Genomic DNA, 19,402 nt, shown 5'->3' on the forward strand with positions numbered 1-19,402 from the left:
TTCTAGAACAACTAGATACTCCTACATGGCTGGGAGAAGTCAAAGATCTGAGGGACACATCTGAAGGACCCTTTCTCAATGAGCAGCTAAGCAGCTTGGGGAAAACATCTCAGCTGCCACAGGATGCTCATATTTAGAAAACAGTCACGCTTCTAGTGCTGATAAGACAAATCATGCTCTGGGCTGTACTGAATATATCTCCTTGCAGTACAATTTATTAAAACACACCTAGCTCTCCTGCAGAGACCTATGTGTAGGCAACTAAATCTGTGTATCTTCATCTCAAAATTCTACTAACATTAGGTGGTCCTTCATTACCAATTTATAATAGTTCATATATTGAAGAAAGGGGAAAAATCAGTCTTGGTGCAGATTCAAGTTATTAACTGCCAAATGTATCTCTGTGGTACTATGGACAATTCTTTATTAGACATTACACTGAAATCCAGTTTACTAAACAAAAGGTAATGGAGAAAAGATTGATCTTAATTTTGTTTACTTGCTGGTGACATTCTCTGACTATCCTGAAGAAAACAATCCCATTAACAAGCATCCTACTTAAGTCAATGCTGTGCTTATGTCCTTTCCTCAGACTTCTGGCCTCTCTACATGGATTGGGCGCCAAATGCTGTCCCTGAGCAGCCTTCCCTACTGGGCTGTAACTCTGCTGGCCTGCATTTTAGTGTCCCTGGTAACAGAGTTTGTTAGCAATCCAGCAACCATAACCATATTTCTACCTATTTTATGCAGCATGGTGAGTATAAACAACAGCAGTTTTAATCTGTTGTTTCCTGTTGTATCCGTGGCACTCAGATCACAAAAAATTTAGCCTACATTCATCAACTCCATACCCCCCCAAAAAAACAACGTAACAAAAAATAACCTCACAACAACAACCTGAAAGGCAACTTTAGTCCTAATAAATTTATTCAAGACCTCTAGGACAATATAAAAACATAGCTCCTGCCATGAGGAATAGATGGACTAAATACAAGGAAAGTTGACCACGCAATTGAAGCCTATGAAGTGAAGTCTAAATAAATCTTCAAATATCAATGTTATTTTAAATACATTATTCATTAATTAGTAGTTACCCACTCACCACATGTAAGGAAAGATTAATCAAGAATTTCATATCATCAGATTAAAATGGATTCAAGGGGATGATCTGGTAAGCATGCTAACACACAACATCAAAAGCAGAGATTATTGTAAGGAACAGAGGAAAAAGTCAGAATATTGGTATCAAAAGCAGAGAAAAGAGATGCAAATTTCATTCTATATTGGAATAGCAGCTCCAGAAAACTGTCTCATTTCTTTTCTTTTATGTAATGTGTACCTTTTCTTACTAAGAATGTAAAACATGAATTGTGGTTACCTGCTACAACAGTTTTATGAGGTTGTCCCTAAGTACATCATGTGAACAACTCTGAGTTAATATGAATATATTATCAGATTAAAATAAATAATTGTGTTAGTATGGCTTATGAGTACAAATTTACCTCTGTGCTCCACAGAGGCTCTTCTAAAGAGAAATTTAGAGTGGTAATCTACTTTAAGTATTCTGAACTGACATCTTAAGATGTCAGGCTTTCTTTATTGACTCTGAAAGTAACCTGGAGATGCTTTCCTCCCCAGTTAGCCTTGAGAATATGGTTTCCCTTTGCCATAGAACTAGGCTACAGCAACACAGACTAAAATGCAAAATTTCACCACCAGTGAAGGGTCTAATGCAAGAACAATTCTTTAGATCGCTCTGAAAGTACGTTCCACCAGTACTACCTTCTCACAGTGCAAATCTGGACCACAGACAGCTGGGTCCCAGATGAATGGAGGCTTGCCATGTGACTCCCATCTACAACAAGGAGGATCTGGGGAACTATGGGCCTGTCAGCCTGACCTTGGTGCTGGGAAAGGTTATGGAACAGATCATCTTGAGTGTAATCACATGGTATGTGCAGGACAACCAGGAAATTGGGCCCAGACAATGTGGGTTCATGTAAGGCAGCTCCTGCATGACCAACGTCATCTCCTTCTACAACCAGGTGCCCCACCTGGTGGATGAGAGACATAGTCTACCTAGACTTCAGTAAAGCCTTTGACACTGTCTCCCACAGTAATCTCCTAGAGAAAGCAGGCAGCACATGGCTTGGATAAGTACATTCTTTGCTGGGTAAAAAACTGGCTGGAGGGCTGGGCCCAGAGAGTCTTGGCGAATAGAGTTAAACAGAGCTGGCAATCGGTCACAATGAGTGTTCCCCAGGGGTCAGTATTCAAACTTGTCCTGTACATCTCTATTGATATTGATGTATTTATTGATTGATTGGAGGGAAGGAATCTGGGGGTGCTTCTTGGTGCTTGGCTGAAGATGAGCCAGCAGTGTGCTCAGGTGGCCAAGGCCAAATGGGCCCTGGCTTGTATCAGAAATAGTGCTGCCATCAGGAACAGGGAGGAAATTGTCCCTCTGTATTCAGCAGTGCTGAGGCTGCATCTTTAGTACTGTGTTCAGTTTTGAGCCTCTCACTACAAAAAGGACATTGAGGCCCTGGAGGGGTATTCAAAGAAGGGCAACAAAATTGGTGAGGAAGCTCGAGCACAAAATTTATGGGGAGAAGCTGAGAAAATTGCCATTGTTCAGTGTGGAGCAGAGGGAACTCAGGAGAGATCTTATAGCTCTCTATGACTACCTGAAAGGAGGTTGTGGTGAGGTAGGAGTTGACTTCTCCCGGGTAACAATGATAGGATAAGAGAGAATGGCCTTAAGTTGTGCCAGGAGAAGTTTAGGTTGGATATTAGGAAACATTTATTCTCCAAAAGAATATCAGGCACTGGAACAGGCTGCCCAGAGAGGTGGTTGAGTATTTGAGGAATTTGTATGCAAAACGTGGTTTAAGTAAGCAATATTGGTGGTGGGTGGAAGGTTGAACTAAATTATATTAGAGGTCTTTTCCAATCTTTATGGTTCTGTGATTTTACAGTTCTTTCTTAACCATAGTTAGGAAGACTTTAAGAATTGTTTCAGTATCTTTAGTAGCTGAAATTAAAAAAAAAATCCATAATGCCAACATCTTGTTATCTGTCTTGGAAGACGACTGAAGCAGTACTTAGTGATCAGATCAAGAATACACAGCATAGAATGACATGGAGAACAACTAGGAAAAAGACAAAGAATGGCCTAACAGTAGCAATATGCAATCACTGTGGAGTTACTTTAGCGTTAAATAGCTCAACAGAAATCCTATGAGGTTTACCAACTCCAAATTACACCATTTTCACACCAAACACACAGAAGTACTTTCATGCTTATGTGTAAAAATGAGGGAGCTGAGATTTATAGCCTTGTTATCTTTATACGAAGCGGATAAGTTCTTTTCAGCTTATTTATGAGCATTGGCTTTTACTGGTTAAGTAAAACTTCTCTCCCTGCTCCTCTCCTTCCAGTCAGAAACCCTGCTTATCAACCCTTTATACACCCTGATTCCTGTCACCATGTGTATCTCCTTTGCGGTGATGCTGCCTGTGGGTAATCCTCCAAATGCCATTGTCTTCAGTTATGGGCATTGCCAGATTAAAGATATGGTGAGTTCTGAGATTGGGTATATCCTCCCATTCTTCATCCAATCCCTGTGCCTTGTACCCATGTACAGTAGCCTACAATAACGATGATGGCACTGGTGTTAATATAGTCATACTTGTCTACTCTGCTGCTATGGCACAGAGGTAACAGGTTAAGAACAGTTAGACACCTCCTGTAGGATATACATATTTCTCATCTTTGTCTTTATGAATATAATGGTCAAACAGGTATCAAACAACAGGAGTACACAAGACTTTGTGGTGACCTGTTAGGACAAGCACAACGGCAGTTGCAGAAGAAACAGACTGAACAGTAGGGTGCTTAGGGAAGTCAGGAGAGTACAAGAAATCAGTTTTATCATGTTGTTCCACACTGAATCACACAATTATCACCAATCATGCAGTTACCCCTCTTCTATGTGTGGTTTAAAAACCCATTCTGATTATGTGATTGAAAAGTTCAAGCAATAAACTAAGCAGTTTTCTGATGAGCTGCATCAACCTCTGACTATCAGTCCTGAATACTCTCACAGCTTACACTTTGATACATAATACCGAGTCCTTTTTTTCTCTCTGTTTTAGAAATTAGTATATATATATTTTATTACTATACATATAAATACATACAAATATATTCCATCAGGGTTCTTCACCATGCCCACTGTTACCTTTTTTGCCTTCTCTGTTTCTATTTTAACTGATTTTGATCAAGCATCACTGATGCGTTCTGATAAAATTTGTTTTTGCAGGTGATAGCTGGTCTGGGAGTAAATCTGATTGGTCTGGCTGTTGTCATGGTGGCAATCAACACGTGGGGAATTAGACTCTTCCAGCTGAATACTTTTCCAGAATGGGCAGCAGTAAGCAATGTCACTAGCCAGACATAATCTCCAACTAGAAAAAAAAAAAAAAAAAAAAATTAAAAAGAAAAAAAAATAGTGCCAGACCAAAGCGAGTTCAGACAAAATACTAAATGTGAATTGCACCCATGAAAGAAAGGAGAAAATTTGTGCATGTGTAGAACCAAGATCCAGGGCAAAACCACAAAGAAAACTCACAGGGAGATCTTCTGCATAACTCTGTTCTGAAAGGCAACGTGAGATAAATGGAGAGATTAGTTTTCCCCTATTGTTGCTTTCCTATAAGACTGGTGGTATTGTATTCCAGTATAGAATACAAGTATACGTACGCTACTGTATTCAAGAGTTGACTTCAATTTTACAGCTGACACTTACAGAGAATGAAAAGCAACTCTTGTTTCCAAACTCAGAGTTATTGAAGCTTGCTTCTTTTGAAGGCAAATCCTTCTTCTTCTTTTGAGCTAAGTCATCAATGTATTGGAAAAAAAACCCCACTCTGCCAGTTAATCGATATGACCTGGAAAGAAATACAGCTACCAATCTTCAGGTACAACATTTCAAAGGGATATCAGAAACCACAAAACAGACAGGAAGGGGAAGTATCCTGGTCAGGAGAATTGCTTTTTTTTGTTTGTTTGTTTTGTTTTCCACAGCACTAGTATAAGGTTTCCAGTATTGCAGTACTTGCAATCCCCTATATAAAGCTTTGATCAGTATCTTCTCTCCTTATTACTGCAGTGAGAGCTTTTTCAGAAAGGAAACTGTGACCAAAAAAACATTACCTGGTCAACAGACCCATTACTCTCCTCCCTTTTTTTGACTCAGATAAGATAGTTATGCACTTACAATTTCCCTGAAAGAGAAAGTAACAAGATAGTGTTGCTCCATGAGTAAGAAGGGAGTGTACTGAAGTGAGACGTGCTGACATAGCTCCTCATCATGTGTATTCACTTGAACATCACACCACCCTGCTCTCTAACAGCCCAGGGAGCAGGAATTTCAATCGTGGGAAACTGTCAGATAAAGCAGATAATCAGCAGACCAAAAGGTCAATCTTTTTATCATATGCAAAGTGAATGTCCTGCTTTTCTGACTGCACTCCTGTGTTATCTAGTAAACCCTCTCTTGCATTATGTACTGTTTTAAATCATTTATATATAATTTTTTAAATGACAGTGCCTTTAAGCTGTATATTAAGATGATTGGCTCTTGTGTAACCACCTTCTTCATATATATACTTTAATAAATTTGTATGCTTTCTACATATAATCTAGGCTCTCTAGATGTTAGTGTGAATGCCTGTGCTGCATAAATAAGATGTCAATAAAATAAATTATTCACTACTGCATATTTTTGTGCTTTATGAGAATATAAATAAGACACATTTCTTCTCATAACCCACCAAGACCTTATGGAAGCAGTGCTGAGACAGCAGGAGCTGTTGGATTATGGCTTCTATCAAAACAGAGAAATTCCCCAGTTTTGTCTTGGGAGTAAACACATGCAAAAAGAGGTCTCAGGTCAGCAGAGGAGGAGCAAAATTGGAAGATCACAAAAGCACTTTTTACCGAAAGCAGAAGGCAACATCATTTAGCAGAACAATTTCTATTCATAGCACTTCCTGTAAACTTGTTTTGGAAAAAGAGAGTAGCTCATGGCTCAGTGCATCCCTGCAGCCTTGTAAACCATGGAAGTTGGCCTCTGTCTTACTTCTCACCTCCTTCATTCCTCTTCCCTGAGTCTGCCCCTGCCACTCTACGACACGCAAAATCCATGGGGCCTCTAGGACCTGGTCCTGCACTCCTTGCTGGCTCCCCTCTCTGGGCAGCCTCCTGCTCCCCAACTAACAGCTGCCTCCAGGCACAGTCTGCAATGCCCATCCACCAATACGGACAACACTCTCCAGGAGCAGGTGCTTTTGAGAGCTGGGTGGCTGCGGTACCAAGGGTAATCACATACACAACATGCAGGACATCTCTTTGTTCACGGTCCCCAAAGTTACTTTCCACCATTCTCCACTCAACATATCTTTCTGGCTTACTTCCTTTTCAAGGCTTTAGTTGCTCTGCACTCCTATTCTAATCCTTTTCACTTCACTCTCCATCCAGCACCACCACCCTCAAATTGCCTAGCTGCTCAGCCACAAATCACTCCCCATTGCTTAATACCTGTTTTCTTGGCTCAGTTCCACTCCCATCAGGTCTCGGCATCCCACACAGCTCCCAGGGGATAAGAACACAGGATATTCTTATTTTGAAAGACAGATGTGCAGCTGGTATTCCAATCAGCTTTAGGGAGATCTCGGCTTAGTCAAAAATCAACAGAGTATCCACCAACACTCTCCAGTAATAACATCAATAACACTAGTTTAAAGGAAATTGTTTGATGTTGTGTTGCACACCTAAAGCAATGTTTCACTCCTTCAGAAATATTTCCATGAGCCTCAGGCACAATTTTGAGTCTCACAGGATTGACCTCAAGGCTTTTGGAGTGAACTCTGGTAAGGGATTTCCCCAGGAGTCTTCCCTCTTTCATTGGTGCTCTCAGCACCTTTTGATGTCCTCAGCTGCTGGCACTTGTCACTGTCATGTCCCATCATGAAGGCAGTGTGCCACACTGGCATTTTCTCCATTGAACTTCTGATTTATAGTGAAGAAATCTTGACACTGTAGCTGGTAGAATAATGTTTCATTTCTCAAGAAAGAAAAACAGAGCATGATAGCCGTACATTCACAGGGTTTGTTCGATTCCTTCTTGCTTGCAGAAAGACTAATTAATAGTATCATTTTTTTTGCAGTTATTATCTTGCTACTTGGCTTGCACCTTTGATTCCAAAAATGCAGTTCATAGAGAAAGGTGATGAAATCAGTGTGATGAAATATTGCAAAATCCCTGTTTTCACATGGAAAACCATAAAGAAAATATGTAATCTAAGTCAGGGAAAAGTTACAAAAGTTACAAATGTAGTTTTGGTTTGAGTCAGTGATTTAAAGGAGTTGTGTTATGTAGGTATTTTCCAGATTTATTAAATACTAAAGTCGGAACTGAGTTTGGTGGGAGCGTCTACTCTGAAGGTAATTTATGATATCTGTTTTATTTTTCAAGAAAATAAAACTGGCTGGCTGTGATTAATGTATGTTTCAGGTGAAAAAGAAAACAACATCCACAACTATTTTATCTCAGTACAAATTCAATAAAAAGTGACCTTGGCTTGGGATTTGTAAAGGTTAGCATGTTCCACACTGAAGCATAGTAAGTGGAATTTGTTGTTCATCTGAAGCAAAAATAGAAAGAGCATTAAGGGAACTGTCTCTGTGTAGTTTACCAGTACTATCTACGTTACCATATACACCGTAACTTTCTAATATCTGAAGTAATTCCACCACACATGGAGCAGCTATTAATTTTTACGTAGAAATACGAGTTCACAGTCATGTTTCTACAAATACAGATAAAATTCAGGCTTATAAAATCAACTCCTTGTTAATTTTGAAAACACTGATTTCTTCCTTTACAACATTTCAATCTCAAAGTTAATCTAAGGGCCATCTGTTCTTTGGGCCAACAGGAGTCTGGGCCATTCAAAGCACATTTCCAGATGCTTGACATGTATAACATTGCTCAATAGAGCATACACTGAGAAGTCTTAACAGCTGTTACTGCACACAGCTGCCAGCACCACACGACAAAGGAGAACCACAAAGTAGAACCACAGTGGAAAAATTCTTCCATCACAAAGGCAATGAAATTTTTGAGGATCACCATAATTCCCTGCAACACCGCCACTTAGAAGTGTGCTGTGGTGATAAATCAGTTCTACATTGCTTTACTCATCAGATATCAAAATAGTTAACTTTATTAAGATGGTTCATGAACTACATATTTTTCCTTTCACCAGAAAGGAGAACTCTCTTATAGAACGTTCTCAACAATATGCAGGAGTAACAGGAGTCATGTGTTCTTACCTGAATTCACTATAAAAGCTTCTGATGTAGATAATGCTACTTAATGTAAAACCATAAACTGGTAGCTTCATGAATTCTTGTCCTATGCTTAACTAACTCCTCTTCAGCATAATCTATCTTTTACACAAGTAGACTGGAGATATTCGAGCTTTAATTAATTCACATGGGGTTCAGAAAGCCAATGCCAGAGCCCTGAGTATAATAAAGAGCCATTATAGCCCTTACTGGTCTCACCTGGGATTCCCACCCATGTTATCCTCCCTTGGACCAAGCCACGCTTGGGCACAGATCTGGGACTTCAGCTTCAAAACTGCTATGCCGAGTTCTGGATCAGGACGTGAGCATACTGGAGTGAGTTTGGCCCAAGGGCAACAAAGATCATGGGAATGAAGTACATCCATCTTACCAGGGTCTGTGGTTCTGTGACAGAATATGGCACCACTGAGCAGACAGCTCAGTGAAGTTGTGTGTGGTAAAGCGCTAGAACTCCTCTCAAAACTCTTTCCTTATTTGAACACTGATGACCCACAAGCTAATAATCATCCTTGCTATCTTCTGTCTTCCCAATATTAAACTTCTACTGTATTCAAAAGAAAAGGAGCAGCATTTTCCCTAGGGTACTGTTTTCCATCACAGGATACGTCTCAATCTAGAGTAAATATTTTAAGTCTGTTAGTAGCTTATATGTTCCTTTCTTCTGCCTTTGCTTCAAATCTTCAGCTCCTTTGAGAAGGCCCAGAATAATCAACAATGGAAAATGGATCCAACTGCATTTATCCTAAGAGGTTGTAGAAAGGAAGATGGTATATTTTAGCAGATCATTCCAGATATTCACAGTTACTGTGGATTTCTGCACATTCAAAATGTCTGTGCGGGAAACTTTCTCCTAGATGTCATGAAAGTGTGACCTGATACAGCAGCACCAAAGTCCCTCTGAACAGTCTGATGCAAGATCTGCATCAAGCAGTCATTATCCATGTGGAATTTTTGCCATTGAAACATAACATAAAGTTAACCTTTAGTATCATCTAGGATAACCTCAGGCTGAATCACTCATGTAAAATGAGTGATGACATAGGTCACTCTGAAAGTAATATCCATGGAAACTGCAACAGATACAAAGAGCACAATAACACCACTTGACGGAGCAAATTCCCAGCTACAAAACACTATTTTTCAACACAGTCATCACCATGAGCTAAGCAATGAACAAGAGCCTGAATGATGCACTCAAGATCTATATGGCCATATGGAGCATGGCTTGTCTTCCACATCGCTGTCATCATAGTTGAAATGCACCACTCACCATCTGTGCTCACATTCACTCTTTGGTCTCCATAAACATTCATCAAAGAATGTCAATGGGTGCCATTTTTTCTGCATGGAAGAATTCTAGGACACATCTCTCTTCCATAAGCACTTCCATGTCAGATGTCATTTTGTCAGATTGCCCTTCTGCTGCCACTTGTTTCATGACCATAAAATGTAATGGGATATTGGTGGGTAGGTTCAACCTCTATTGCTATACCACCAACATCTGCTTCTGATATCATGGACCAACATAATAAAATATTGCATTTGGAGCAGGCCTTGTATTAGACAGTAATTGCAAAGTTGACAAGAACTGTGTTGCAGTATGTTATCTAACATTCCAGCTTATTAGAAGAGGAAAAAAAAAAGACAGCTTGAGCTAAAATGGAAAGTGTTACAAGCCTTGCAAAATGCTTAAGAAGTCTTGTCTCTAATATTAATACACAAATATTGTTTGTACAGCACTATAGCTGTAGCTGTTTTGCTTCATAATCTGATAGGAAAAAATGGTGCTGACATGCTTGGAACGTTCAGCTGAAAATTTCTGCTCCAAAGCTGTTATTCTAGAATAACACAGTCCTATCTGGCACCAAATACAGGGATTTTGAGCATTATTCCTCTTCTCATCACTCTGTAAAGAACCATAAGGACATACAGAACATTTGTTGAAATAACTAGTTCAATATTGCGTTAGTATAATTTTATGTGACAACCAAAGAAATGCAAGTAGGTTAGAGCCAGTATTTTTCAACATTCTCTTCAAGACTACAAAGTAGAGGACAGTAAAAGATATATATACACACACACACACATTTTTAAAACAACAACAACAACAAAAAACAGAAGCTGAGGGAAATTTAGTTCATTACATTCATGAAGGCAGTGAAAACAGCTGTACAGTGCTGTCTCGCTTCATGGAAAAGCTTCTGTGTGTGGAAGATTTCAGTCTGGTTTGCAGTCTGTGACAGCTAATTAAAACTCTTCAAAGACCAGAGTACACTTTACTAGTTCAGTAATAGGTAAACGTGGCTGCACTTGATTTGCAAACTCCCTTCACAAATTACCTCCTTACAGTCTTCAACATATACTGCTAGCATGAATTTTCTACTAACTTATATTAGGTGGTCAAAAATATTTATCTTTCTTTTCAGTTTGTTAAACAACTGTAAACAACTATATAGTAAACAACTATAGGAAGAGTCAGTAGCATAGCTGCTAAGATTGTCCAACTTGAGATGGCTTTAAATTTGTCAAGTATTTATAGGGCAGGTGAAAAAATGGAAGGGTGGGAAATCATGAGCAATATATATCTTAGCTATTTATATTCTCTAAGGAGAACCTTACGATGACAAATACTTTCTCAGGACTGCATTGCTGAAGAGCTCTATCATCACCAAACTTTGGAAAATGAAGTGAAAGTTTGGTGTAAGATTTTTGTAAACATCTTTGATGATTCTGTGAAAATTCCTCAGCTCAGAATCCACCCAGACGTATTCAAGTTAATGGGTTCGGAGCGTGAGGGGAGGGGGTGGAAATCATAATGAACACACAGGGAGTCCTGTATTTAACAGCTTAAAAGATGTGTGTACCTGGAGCAGCACAATTCACTGTGCCTATAGAACAAAACAGCATTCTTTGTAGCGAAGACAAAATTTGTACTTCAAGTTCAGCTGAAGATTGTCAAGTGGACAGGGATTTAAATAGCCTTTGAGAACTGACAAGACTCTTCTATTTTACAGGAAAAAAAAAAGGAGGTTAAATGTTATTAATTTAGTGATCTGTCAAATAAAACTAACATCTATTCAAATTTCTGCAATATTTTCTTAGAAATTTAAAATAGATTTTGTGCAAAACTATGTTTTCCAAATGTAGGCTTTGCTTTCCATTCTAACAGAAGAGGACAGTGGTAATATGATGTGTATTTTCAAAGATCTTAGTGGCTAGAAAAAAGTGATGAGGAACATACCAGAGTGACAGAACATACACAGAGTGAGAGGTACAGCAGAGAAGTGGTTCTAATGCTAAGAAAATACATGGTAGACAATTGAGCCAAACAAAAAGCCAATGGGCTGAAGACCACGCAGAACACTGAAGAAGTGATGGGGAATATAAGATATATTTGACAAAAGCAGAATCACAGCATATTCTGAGTTGGAAGGAACACACAAGGATCACTGAAACCAACTCCTGGCTCCAAGCAAGAACAATTATGTAAACTGGGCCATTAAATGCACTGAGTCAGTGGCTTGCAGGTACCTACTGCAACCATATTCCTTGGTTACCATGATTCCCTTTCCAAGCTAAGGCCGGCATCACATTCTACCCATCATTCCAAAGACATCCTCAGGTTAAAAAAAAAAAAAAAAAAAAAGAAATAGAAAATAGAGACAGGCAATAGTAGAATAAACAATAAAATGTGGCTTAAAGTTGGCAATGTTTTATGCCTTCTGGAATCACAGAATGGCTGGGTTGAAAAGGATCTCAAAAGATCATCTACTTTCAACCCCCCTACTGTGGGTAGAGTTGCCAACCACCAGACCAGGCTGCCCAGAGCCACATCCAGCCTGGCCTTGAATGCTTCCAGGGATGCGGCATCCACAACATCCTTGGGCAATCTGTTCCAGTGTTTCAACACCCTTTGTGTGAAAAACTTCCTCCTAATATCTAACCTAAATCACCCTCTCAGTTTAAAACCATTTCCCCCTTGTCCTATCACTATCAACCCATGTAAACAGCCATTCCCCCTCCTGTTTATATGCTCCCTTCAAGTACTGGAAGGCCACAGTGAGGTCTCCCCAGAGCCTTCTCCACACTTGTACAAATGTTACACTGGTGGAAGTGACCATTTAACATAATGGAAAAAAAGGGAACTTCTCCCTCCATCCAGGCTCGTAGTTTGAAAAATGTACTTTACTGTCATGTCCCCCATTTCAGAATCCCAGGAAGTTCCCATCTCCAATAACGGAATGCAGATCTAAGAAATACTCGCAACAAATTACAAGAAATCCTGAAAGTCACTTCTTGATGCATTTAATTTCTTTTGCGATCTAGTTCTAGGATCTAGAGTATTACAAAGTATGAGGTATACATAATAACAGGACTAACACTATTTTCCAGTTGGATCAGGTAAAAATGGGTTACAAAATACTAGGAAAAGCAATAACAAAAAATACAAATGATCTTATCCAGTCACATTATCAGTTGCAAATCCAGAATTCTGAAACCCTTGAAAATCAGTCCCAGGAAAAGTTCATGGTTGCTTTTTCAAAACAAGGACATTCCGGCTCTAGCAGACTAAAAGTGGAGGAACTTCCCATGCCAAATCTCTACTTTGTCAACAGAAGGGTAAATTGCATCCTTGATGCATGCACTGAAGTGACCTGGGTAACACTGCTCTCTTAGGACTTGTCACTGGGAGGTTTCTTCTTTGCTTCCACATCTTTCTTAAAATCTTCAAGCTTCTTTGCAATGTTAGGAATCTTTAAAGACAAAAACAAGAGAGAAACAAAACTGAACAACAACAAAATGATTCATGTGATCTGAAGAGCAGGTAAGATCATACCATAAACACTGCAAGAAATTCTAAGAAGTTTAAACCATTTTCTAAAAGATGCATGTTTTTAGGATCTGTTAATTTTCACAAAAGTTAAGAGCATTAAGCAAATGGCAGAGAAAAGAAGCTCACCTGGACTTCAGGAAATATTTTTGACTAGGCAGATTGTTAAGGAAAAAGACAGCCAGTATTGGGGAGAAGAGAGGAAAAGAAGTTACTTCAGAGGAAGTTCCTTAAGATCAGCCTGGCTTTCTCACTGACAGGAGGAACTGCCAAAGAATAAATGATTCCAACATTGATGCATAGGCATCATAATGAATTTGGAAGGAAAGGTAGACTGTGCTACGCTAGTCAAAAAAACCCAACTCATAATACAAAACAACCTTCCCTCCCCTTCCCTCTCCCCCCCCCCCCCCCCCCCCCAAAAAAAAAAAAGAGAGAGAAAAGATGTTCAAAAACAACTAATATCTTCTAAAAAAACTTGTGAAGCAATCCATCTCTCGATCCATTTTGCAGATACGAAAATTCCCCACTGGGAAAGTTTACTGCATTGAAAATTGGCAACCTTATGCAGTTTCATACTTGAATGAAAAATTCAATTTATCACTTGCTAACTTCAAATTTTCAGCTTTCTTTTACAAATAAAAGCATTTTGAGAAAGCAATCAGTCAGCATTGACCACTCGGGGGAAAGAAAAAAAAAAAAGAACTTTTAATGTGAGGACAGACTCACGACTTGAACTAAAACTGAAGCAACACCACAGGATTTTGGACTCAGTGATCCTCATGAGTCCCTTCCAACTCAGGATACTCCTGTAATTTTATAAGCTAAATGAGTAAATGAAAACAAATGAACATTTCCATTGGTATTTATGGCTTTCTTTACAATCATGAATATTTACTACACTCATACCCTGATCATACAGCAGGATATTCAACTCAAACTGACATCCTTTGCTTGGATGGTTTGATAGTGATAGTACAGAAGATGTCAGAAACTTCTCTCTTCCTTTTTGAGAAAGCTAAATTAAAAGCCCAATCCATAACATGCCTGACATCTACAATAAACCAAAAGAAGTCCGCTGCTATCAGAATTATCCACATGCTTATAACTAAGCACAGTTCTATATGGTTGCCAAATTAAGACCTCATTAAGACAAGTTCACCTTCCATGCAATCTAAGAAAAATATTTTTTTGAAACCAGCAATAAAATTACCATTTTAATACTTGAAGTCGTGATATTGCCAGTAAACCATTTCCTCCAAATCAAAAGCAGAAGTCGCCCTCTTGTGGAAACACATTATTAGTGCTTCCAGAAAAGCACTCCATTATGTTTACAGCAAATATTGATACACAATATTTTCTTTTGACCACATTTCTATAAATTTTAAAAAACACTAATTGTAAAAGAGACAACAGAATATTGTTACAGTTATTGGATTGACTGGACAGGAAGCATCACAGAATTTTGCCTCTGACTAGTGGACAAAAAATAAGAATTCTGCTAGTAAGATGACTGAAGATACTGAAGATGAGAGGCATAAATGTCATCACAGACTTAAAAAAAAAAATATCTGGTGAGGCTTAAGCTTTAGTTTGATATAGATTTCAAAATAAAGGAAACAACTTTATGTTAAATTTTACTCCTTTAGCCTGAAAGAAGCCAAGTGGAACTGATCTAATAAAGAAATTTACCAATATATATGCCCAGCTACAGTAACTGTGCTCTAGAATTACTTGAGGGTTTAATCACTACTTTCATACAGATGACACAGCAAGGAGATAGATGTTTTGGTTCCATTTGAATTTGAGATCACCTGTAGCTAAAGTTAGTACAATTTGTATTCCATTCAAATCCAATACAAACATCGAAATAAAGACTGATTCAATTTTGATTGAGGGAAAACATTTTAACATTTTCAATTCAAATGAAGTTCAACTCTAAGAATACAAGGATACATACATCGTAGTTCTGAGCCAGATACATCCCAACCACATTGCCAAGAGTAAAACCAAGCTGTAAAGGAAAGAAGAGAATAGTTAGTGCCCTTCTATCAAAAGCCTTTTGATTGAATTGAAAATTTAAAAAATTAAAAACTGAAGAAATTTCAATTCCAGTCATACTTTTGCATCATTCTTTCAAAGAGAGATACAGTTTGACTCAACTGCCTCGCCAGAAAAATCTTATAATAATTTCCAAAATACAGCACAACTGTGTTTTAAATATATATCTCCAAGACTGTATGCATAAGCCTATGACCATCTTTGTCTGCAAAATTCTTTACACACCTATAAAGTCAGGCAATAACTTCCATAACAGTGGAAAAGTACAACATCACAACAGCAGGGGCCCACGTATCTCAATGACTGTGGTCCACAGCTGAAAATCCAAGAGCAATACCTCAGTAAAACAACATTCTATGTTACAGAGAGGACAGGCCACAGAATGACTCAACACATTAATAATACACAGTCACAGAACTGAAATTTTAGAACAGAAAGGTTCTAAAGGTACTTTAAAAGGTTCTTCTCAATCAACTACAACGATACAGAACCGCACTGTCACTGAGGGGAGGTTCCTCACCCCTCTCCACTTTGCTCCAGCACTCTACTGCAGCTACTTCTACAACACCAGCACCTGTACACTCCCTAGATAAGTTTTCATCCAAATCTACTCTGATCTAAAGTGGGAAAGCACTGATAGTTGAAAGCAGGTACAACTATTTTTGACAACAAACTAGTAGTTGCTTAAAGTTTGGTTGTGAACCTGCAACCTGGAAGGGGAGCAAAAGCAAAATGGAAGCACAGTTCCAGTTCTATCCCCCTCCTTGACAGCTGAAGAAAATCCTCAAGCATAACATCACTCTGGGAGGAAAATAAATTCATCTCTTCAAAGACAGCCTACATGATTTTCAGTCAGGAGCTCCAAAAGGTTCTGGATAATTAGTTACTACATTCCACAGTAAGATACTAACCTGTGAAAGCTCTTTTGATAGTTTTGGGAGACTACCAATGCTGTGCCTCCATTCCAGTTCTATTTAAGAAAATTATTATTGCTTATAGCCACTGCTGCCAAAATAAGAATATTTTAAGAAAATTAAAACTAGTGTCCACAACGACTTTACCATCACATCTGAGTAGACATCTTTTCCATACCCAAAAGAGGATACAGAACATCTCATTTTTACAGTGACTCAGACTCCACAAATACCAGTGCTGAAACCTAGCTACAGAAAACAAAACCTTGTTGAAAGCTGCCCCATGAGCCACAACTGCATAACTTCAGTATTTTCTTGCACAGATTTTTGATCTTATAATCTATTTATAATTACTTCCTAAGGAGCTGTTTACAATTTAAGAAGAATCGTTGCTCTTTTTGTGTATACTGCAACGGTTTTAACTTGCTATTGCAGTTAAGTAAGTACTTTGGAAGACATTAATAAATGTTGCACCAAGTGTACCAGACTTATGACTCCTCTTGTGTAGTGTATCACTCCAACAAGTTTCCTCAAACTCTAGCATATGTATCTTTGGGAATTCACTTGAAAACACAAACCAAGTCCTTGCTTACGAGCCGGTTCCTCAGCTTTTGCCATAGAATATTTCCAATGATGGGTCAACTATCTCATATTCTGCCAGATGATAGGCCTTACTCAGTACGGCTGACATTAGTAATCCATTTAAGTATATGCCTTTATTGAAAAGTCCAGCACTGCATTCAAAAGCAAGCTACCCAGTTATGTTTACGTTAATAATTAACAATTCAAGCAGAGGGAAAAGTCCCACTATTCAGACTTCTGTAATTCGGACTGCATAAAAATACAGCCAATTAAATGTGTATGTTAATTAGCAACAATAAAGCTGATGAAAGTGCTGGGTCTTCCAATACCCAAAATTTCAAGTTGCATTTTAAGCAAACTTTTATGCTTAACTCTGGGTAACAAAAACGTAAGGCTGTTAAGATTATACTTTTATCTCCCTGCAACAGTCCTAACAAGGGACAGCAAAAAGTCAAACACCCAATCTACACCCAAAGAGGAAGAAAATTCAGAACTGATGTATTATTTCTTAAACTTTCAGGCACTAATTGAGAAGCCATAATAAAAGGCTTTCATCTAGCAACTGGGAAAAAGAAAAAAAAAAAAAATATTAGCAGCAAGCAGTAGAGTTGATAAACACAGAAACTCTGAGGTGACTGTATTTTCATTGTTACTGTGTCTTCAATGGAGTGGAGGCAGACAAAGACAGATACAGAAATGACAGGCTTTCATAACTGCTGATTGTTCCATTTTGTTTTGAACTTGAGATACAAAATAACACTCATTTTTTCAACTCATAAAATCATGCAAGGCTCATAACTCACAAAGGGCCATCTCTTCTATCAACAGTGAGTATGGAACTTATTAACCAGCCGACTCACTCTTCCCCTATTTAAAGATTAAAGGATGTCATTAAGTATTTGAGCATAATGAAAATCTAGAATAGACCTTTCAATGATTTGCAGGCCACTAGAATGAAAAATGGGAGTCTGCTTCTGTGCTCTGTTACAGCAGAGAGTAGCATCTTTTATTATTACTTTGGTCTGCTAATGTCACATTTGTCAGTGAAAATCTCTAATAATGTTAAGTAATGTTAAATAATGAATTAAGAGCAGGCAGGCATCAAACCTCAGACATCCAGAAGAATTATGGAGTCATCTAGTTTGGAAAAGACCACTAAGATCATCTTGTCCAACACCAGCTCATCCCAACCATGCCCCTCAGTGCCATATTCACATGGCTCTTGAACACCTCCAGGGACAGTGACTCCACCACCACTCTCTGGGCAGCCCATGTCACTGCAGCACCACTTCTGAGATGAAATTGTTCCTAATATCCAACCTAAACTTCCTCTGGTGCAACTCGAGGCCATTACCTCCTGTCAAATCGCTGTTCCCTGGGTTAAGGAGCCGATCCTCACCTCACATAAAGCACATACAGGGACAGAAAATTAAAATGAAAAGAAAAATAAGTGTAGAAACATCTAATCTATTAATTCTTCTGTTGGAGGGGCTTAATGCATGGCAGTGATTAAGCATTACTGCTTGCCTTAACATATATGTAAGAGAACTTGCACATTCCTAATGCTGAAAATCATCACTCTCGTAACAGGAGCGAGCAAGGCACACCTGTAGTGCTAAGAAATCAGAGCAAAAAGAGGATACAACAGCGAGCAAGGAAAACGTGCTGAACCTTAACGACAAACTAAAGGCATGACTTGGAGAGAAATAAGGCATAAACTCCCCATTTTCCGAACGGCTGAGAATAACCTCCGTGCATGGCGATGAACCAAAGCCAAGCACCCGTCACAGCAGTAAGAGGGGCGGGGGCACTGCCAGCCCCTCGCTTTCCCCACGTGAGGCCCATCCGGAGCGGTCGCCGCCGCCGCCCGCCCCGCGGCTTAACCCTCGCCCCGCCGCTCGCCGCCCCCTCGCTCCGTTCCGTTCTGCTCCGCTCCGCCCCGCCCCGCCACGAAATGGCGGCGCCGCCGCCGCTTCGCGGAGCCTCACCAAGAACTGCAGCATGGCGTCCGCCTGCCTGACTGCCTGCTTTCCAGCCGGGGAAGTCAGGCGGGCGGCGGTGGCTCCTCTTCCGGGTCCCGGCCCGCCCTCGCCGCCCTGACGGTGGGGCTCGCCGAACTCGGGAGGAGCCACCGCGGGGAGGGTGCGCCCACTGCCGCCCCGAGCTCCGACCCTGCCCTGGTTCTAGACCTCACCCGGCGGGCAGAGCGTAGCGCTGTGGGTGTCCTACATCTCCTTGCCACTTTTTGAGATAAAAAAATGGGGCAAAGGGGGCTGCTGGACACCACCTGGCAACCAGGGAGGGGTCTGGTGGCAGCCATCGAGCCTGGCATTTCTAAGGTGGCTGCTGAGAAGTTAAATAAGAATCTGAGTATTTACATTGTGAACAATTTTGAGCTGAATCGTAGAATCTTTAGAGTTGGAAGGGACCTCTGAAGGCCATCTAGTCCCCTGCAATGAACAGGGACACCACAGTTAGATCAGGTTGCCCAGGATTTGATCCAGCCTCACCTTGAAATTCTCTAGGGACGGGACATCAACCACATCACTATGTAACGTGTTCCAGTGCTTCCCCACC

The 19,402-nt window shown here is 39.7% G+C and overlaps 2 protein-coding genes across 2 annotated transcripts in view; one reads left to right on the forward strand and one right to left on the reverse strand.

The window, feature by feature from the left end:
- SLC13A4 (solute carrier family 13 member 4) overlaps window positions 1-5,747 on the forward strand; it is a 29,087-nt gene extending 23,340 nt beyond the window's left edge. The window contains exons 14-16 of the mRNA XM_048927426.1: window positions 593-754; window positions 3,442-3,579; window positions 4,326-5,747. Of these exons, the coding sequence (XP_048783383.1) occupies window positions 593-754; window positions 3,442-3,579; window positions 4,326-4,463 (438 nt within the window). The 3' untranslated portion in view covers window positions 4,464-5,747. The remainder of the gene's footprint in view (window positions 1-592; window positions 755-3,441; window positions 3,580-4,325) is intronic.
- A 6,970-nt stretch (window positions 5,748-12,717) lies between these two features.
- STMP1 (short transmembrane mitochondrial protein 1) lies at window positions 12,718-18,946 on the reverse strand. Its single transcript, XM_048927438.1, has 3 exons — window positions 18,814-18,946; window positions 15,229-15,282; window positions 12,718-13,191 (listed from the first exon to the last, which is right to left on the reverse strand). The coding sequence occupies exons 1-3, from the start codon at window positions 18,826-18,828 to the stop codon at window positions 13,111-13,113; spliced, it is 150 nt and encodes a 49-aa protein (XP_048783395.1). The 5' UTR covers window positions 18,829-18,946; the 3' UTR covers window positions 12,718-13,110.
- Between the last annotated feature and the right edge of the window lie 456 nt (window positions 18,947-19,402).

The sequence above is a fragment of the Lagopus muta genome, chromosome 1 (genome assembly GCF_023343835.1).
Source record: "Lagopus muta isolate bLagMut1 chromosome 1, bLagMut1 primary, whole genome shotgun sequence".
NCBI classification, from domain to species: domain Eukaryota; kingdom Metazoa; phylum Chordata; class Aves; order Galliformes; family Phasianidae; genus Lagopus; species Lagopus muta.

What these genes read in the sequence shown, in the direction of transcription:
- STMP1 (XM_048927438.1), bottom strand. An exon ending in ATCTGGCTCAGAACTACGAT is followed by an intron (nt 13,192 to 15,228) that starts GTATGTATCCTT and finishes TTGTCTTTAAAG; the next exon opens with ATTCCTAACATTGCAAAGAA.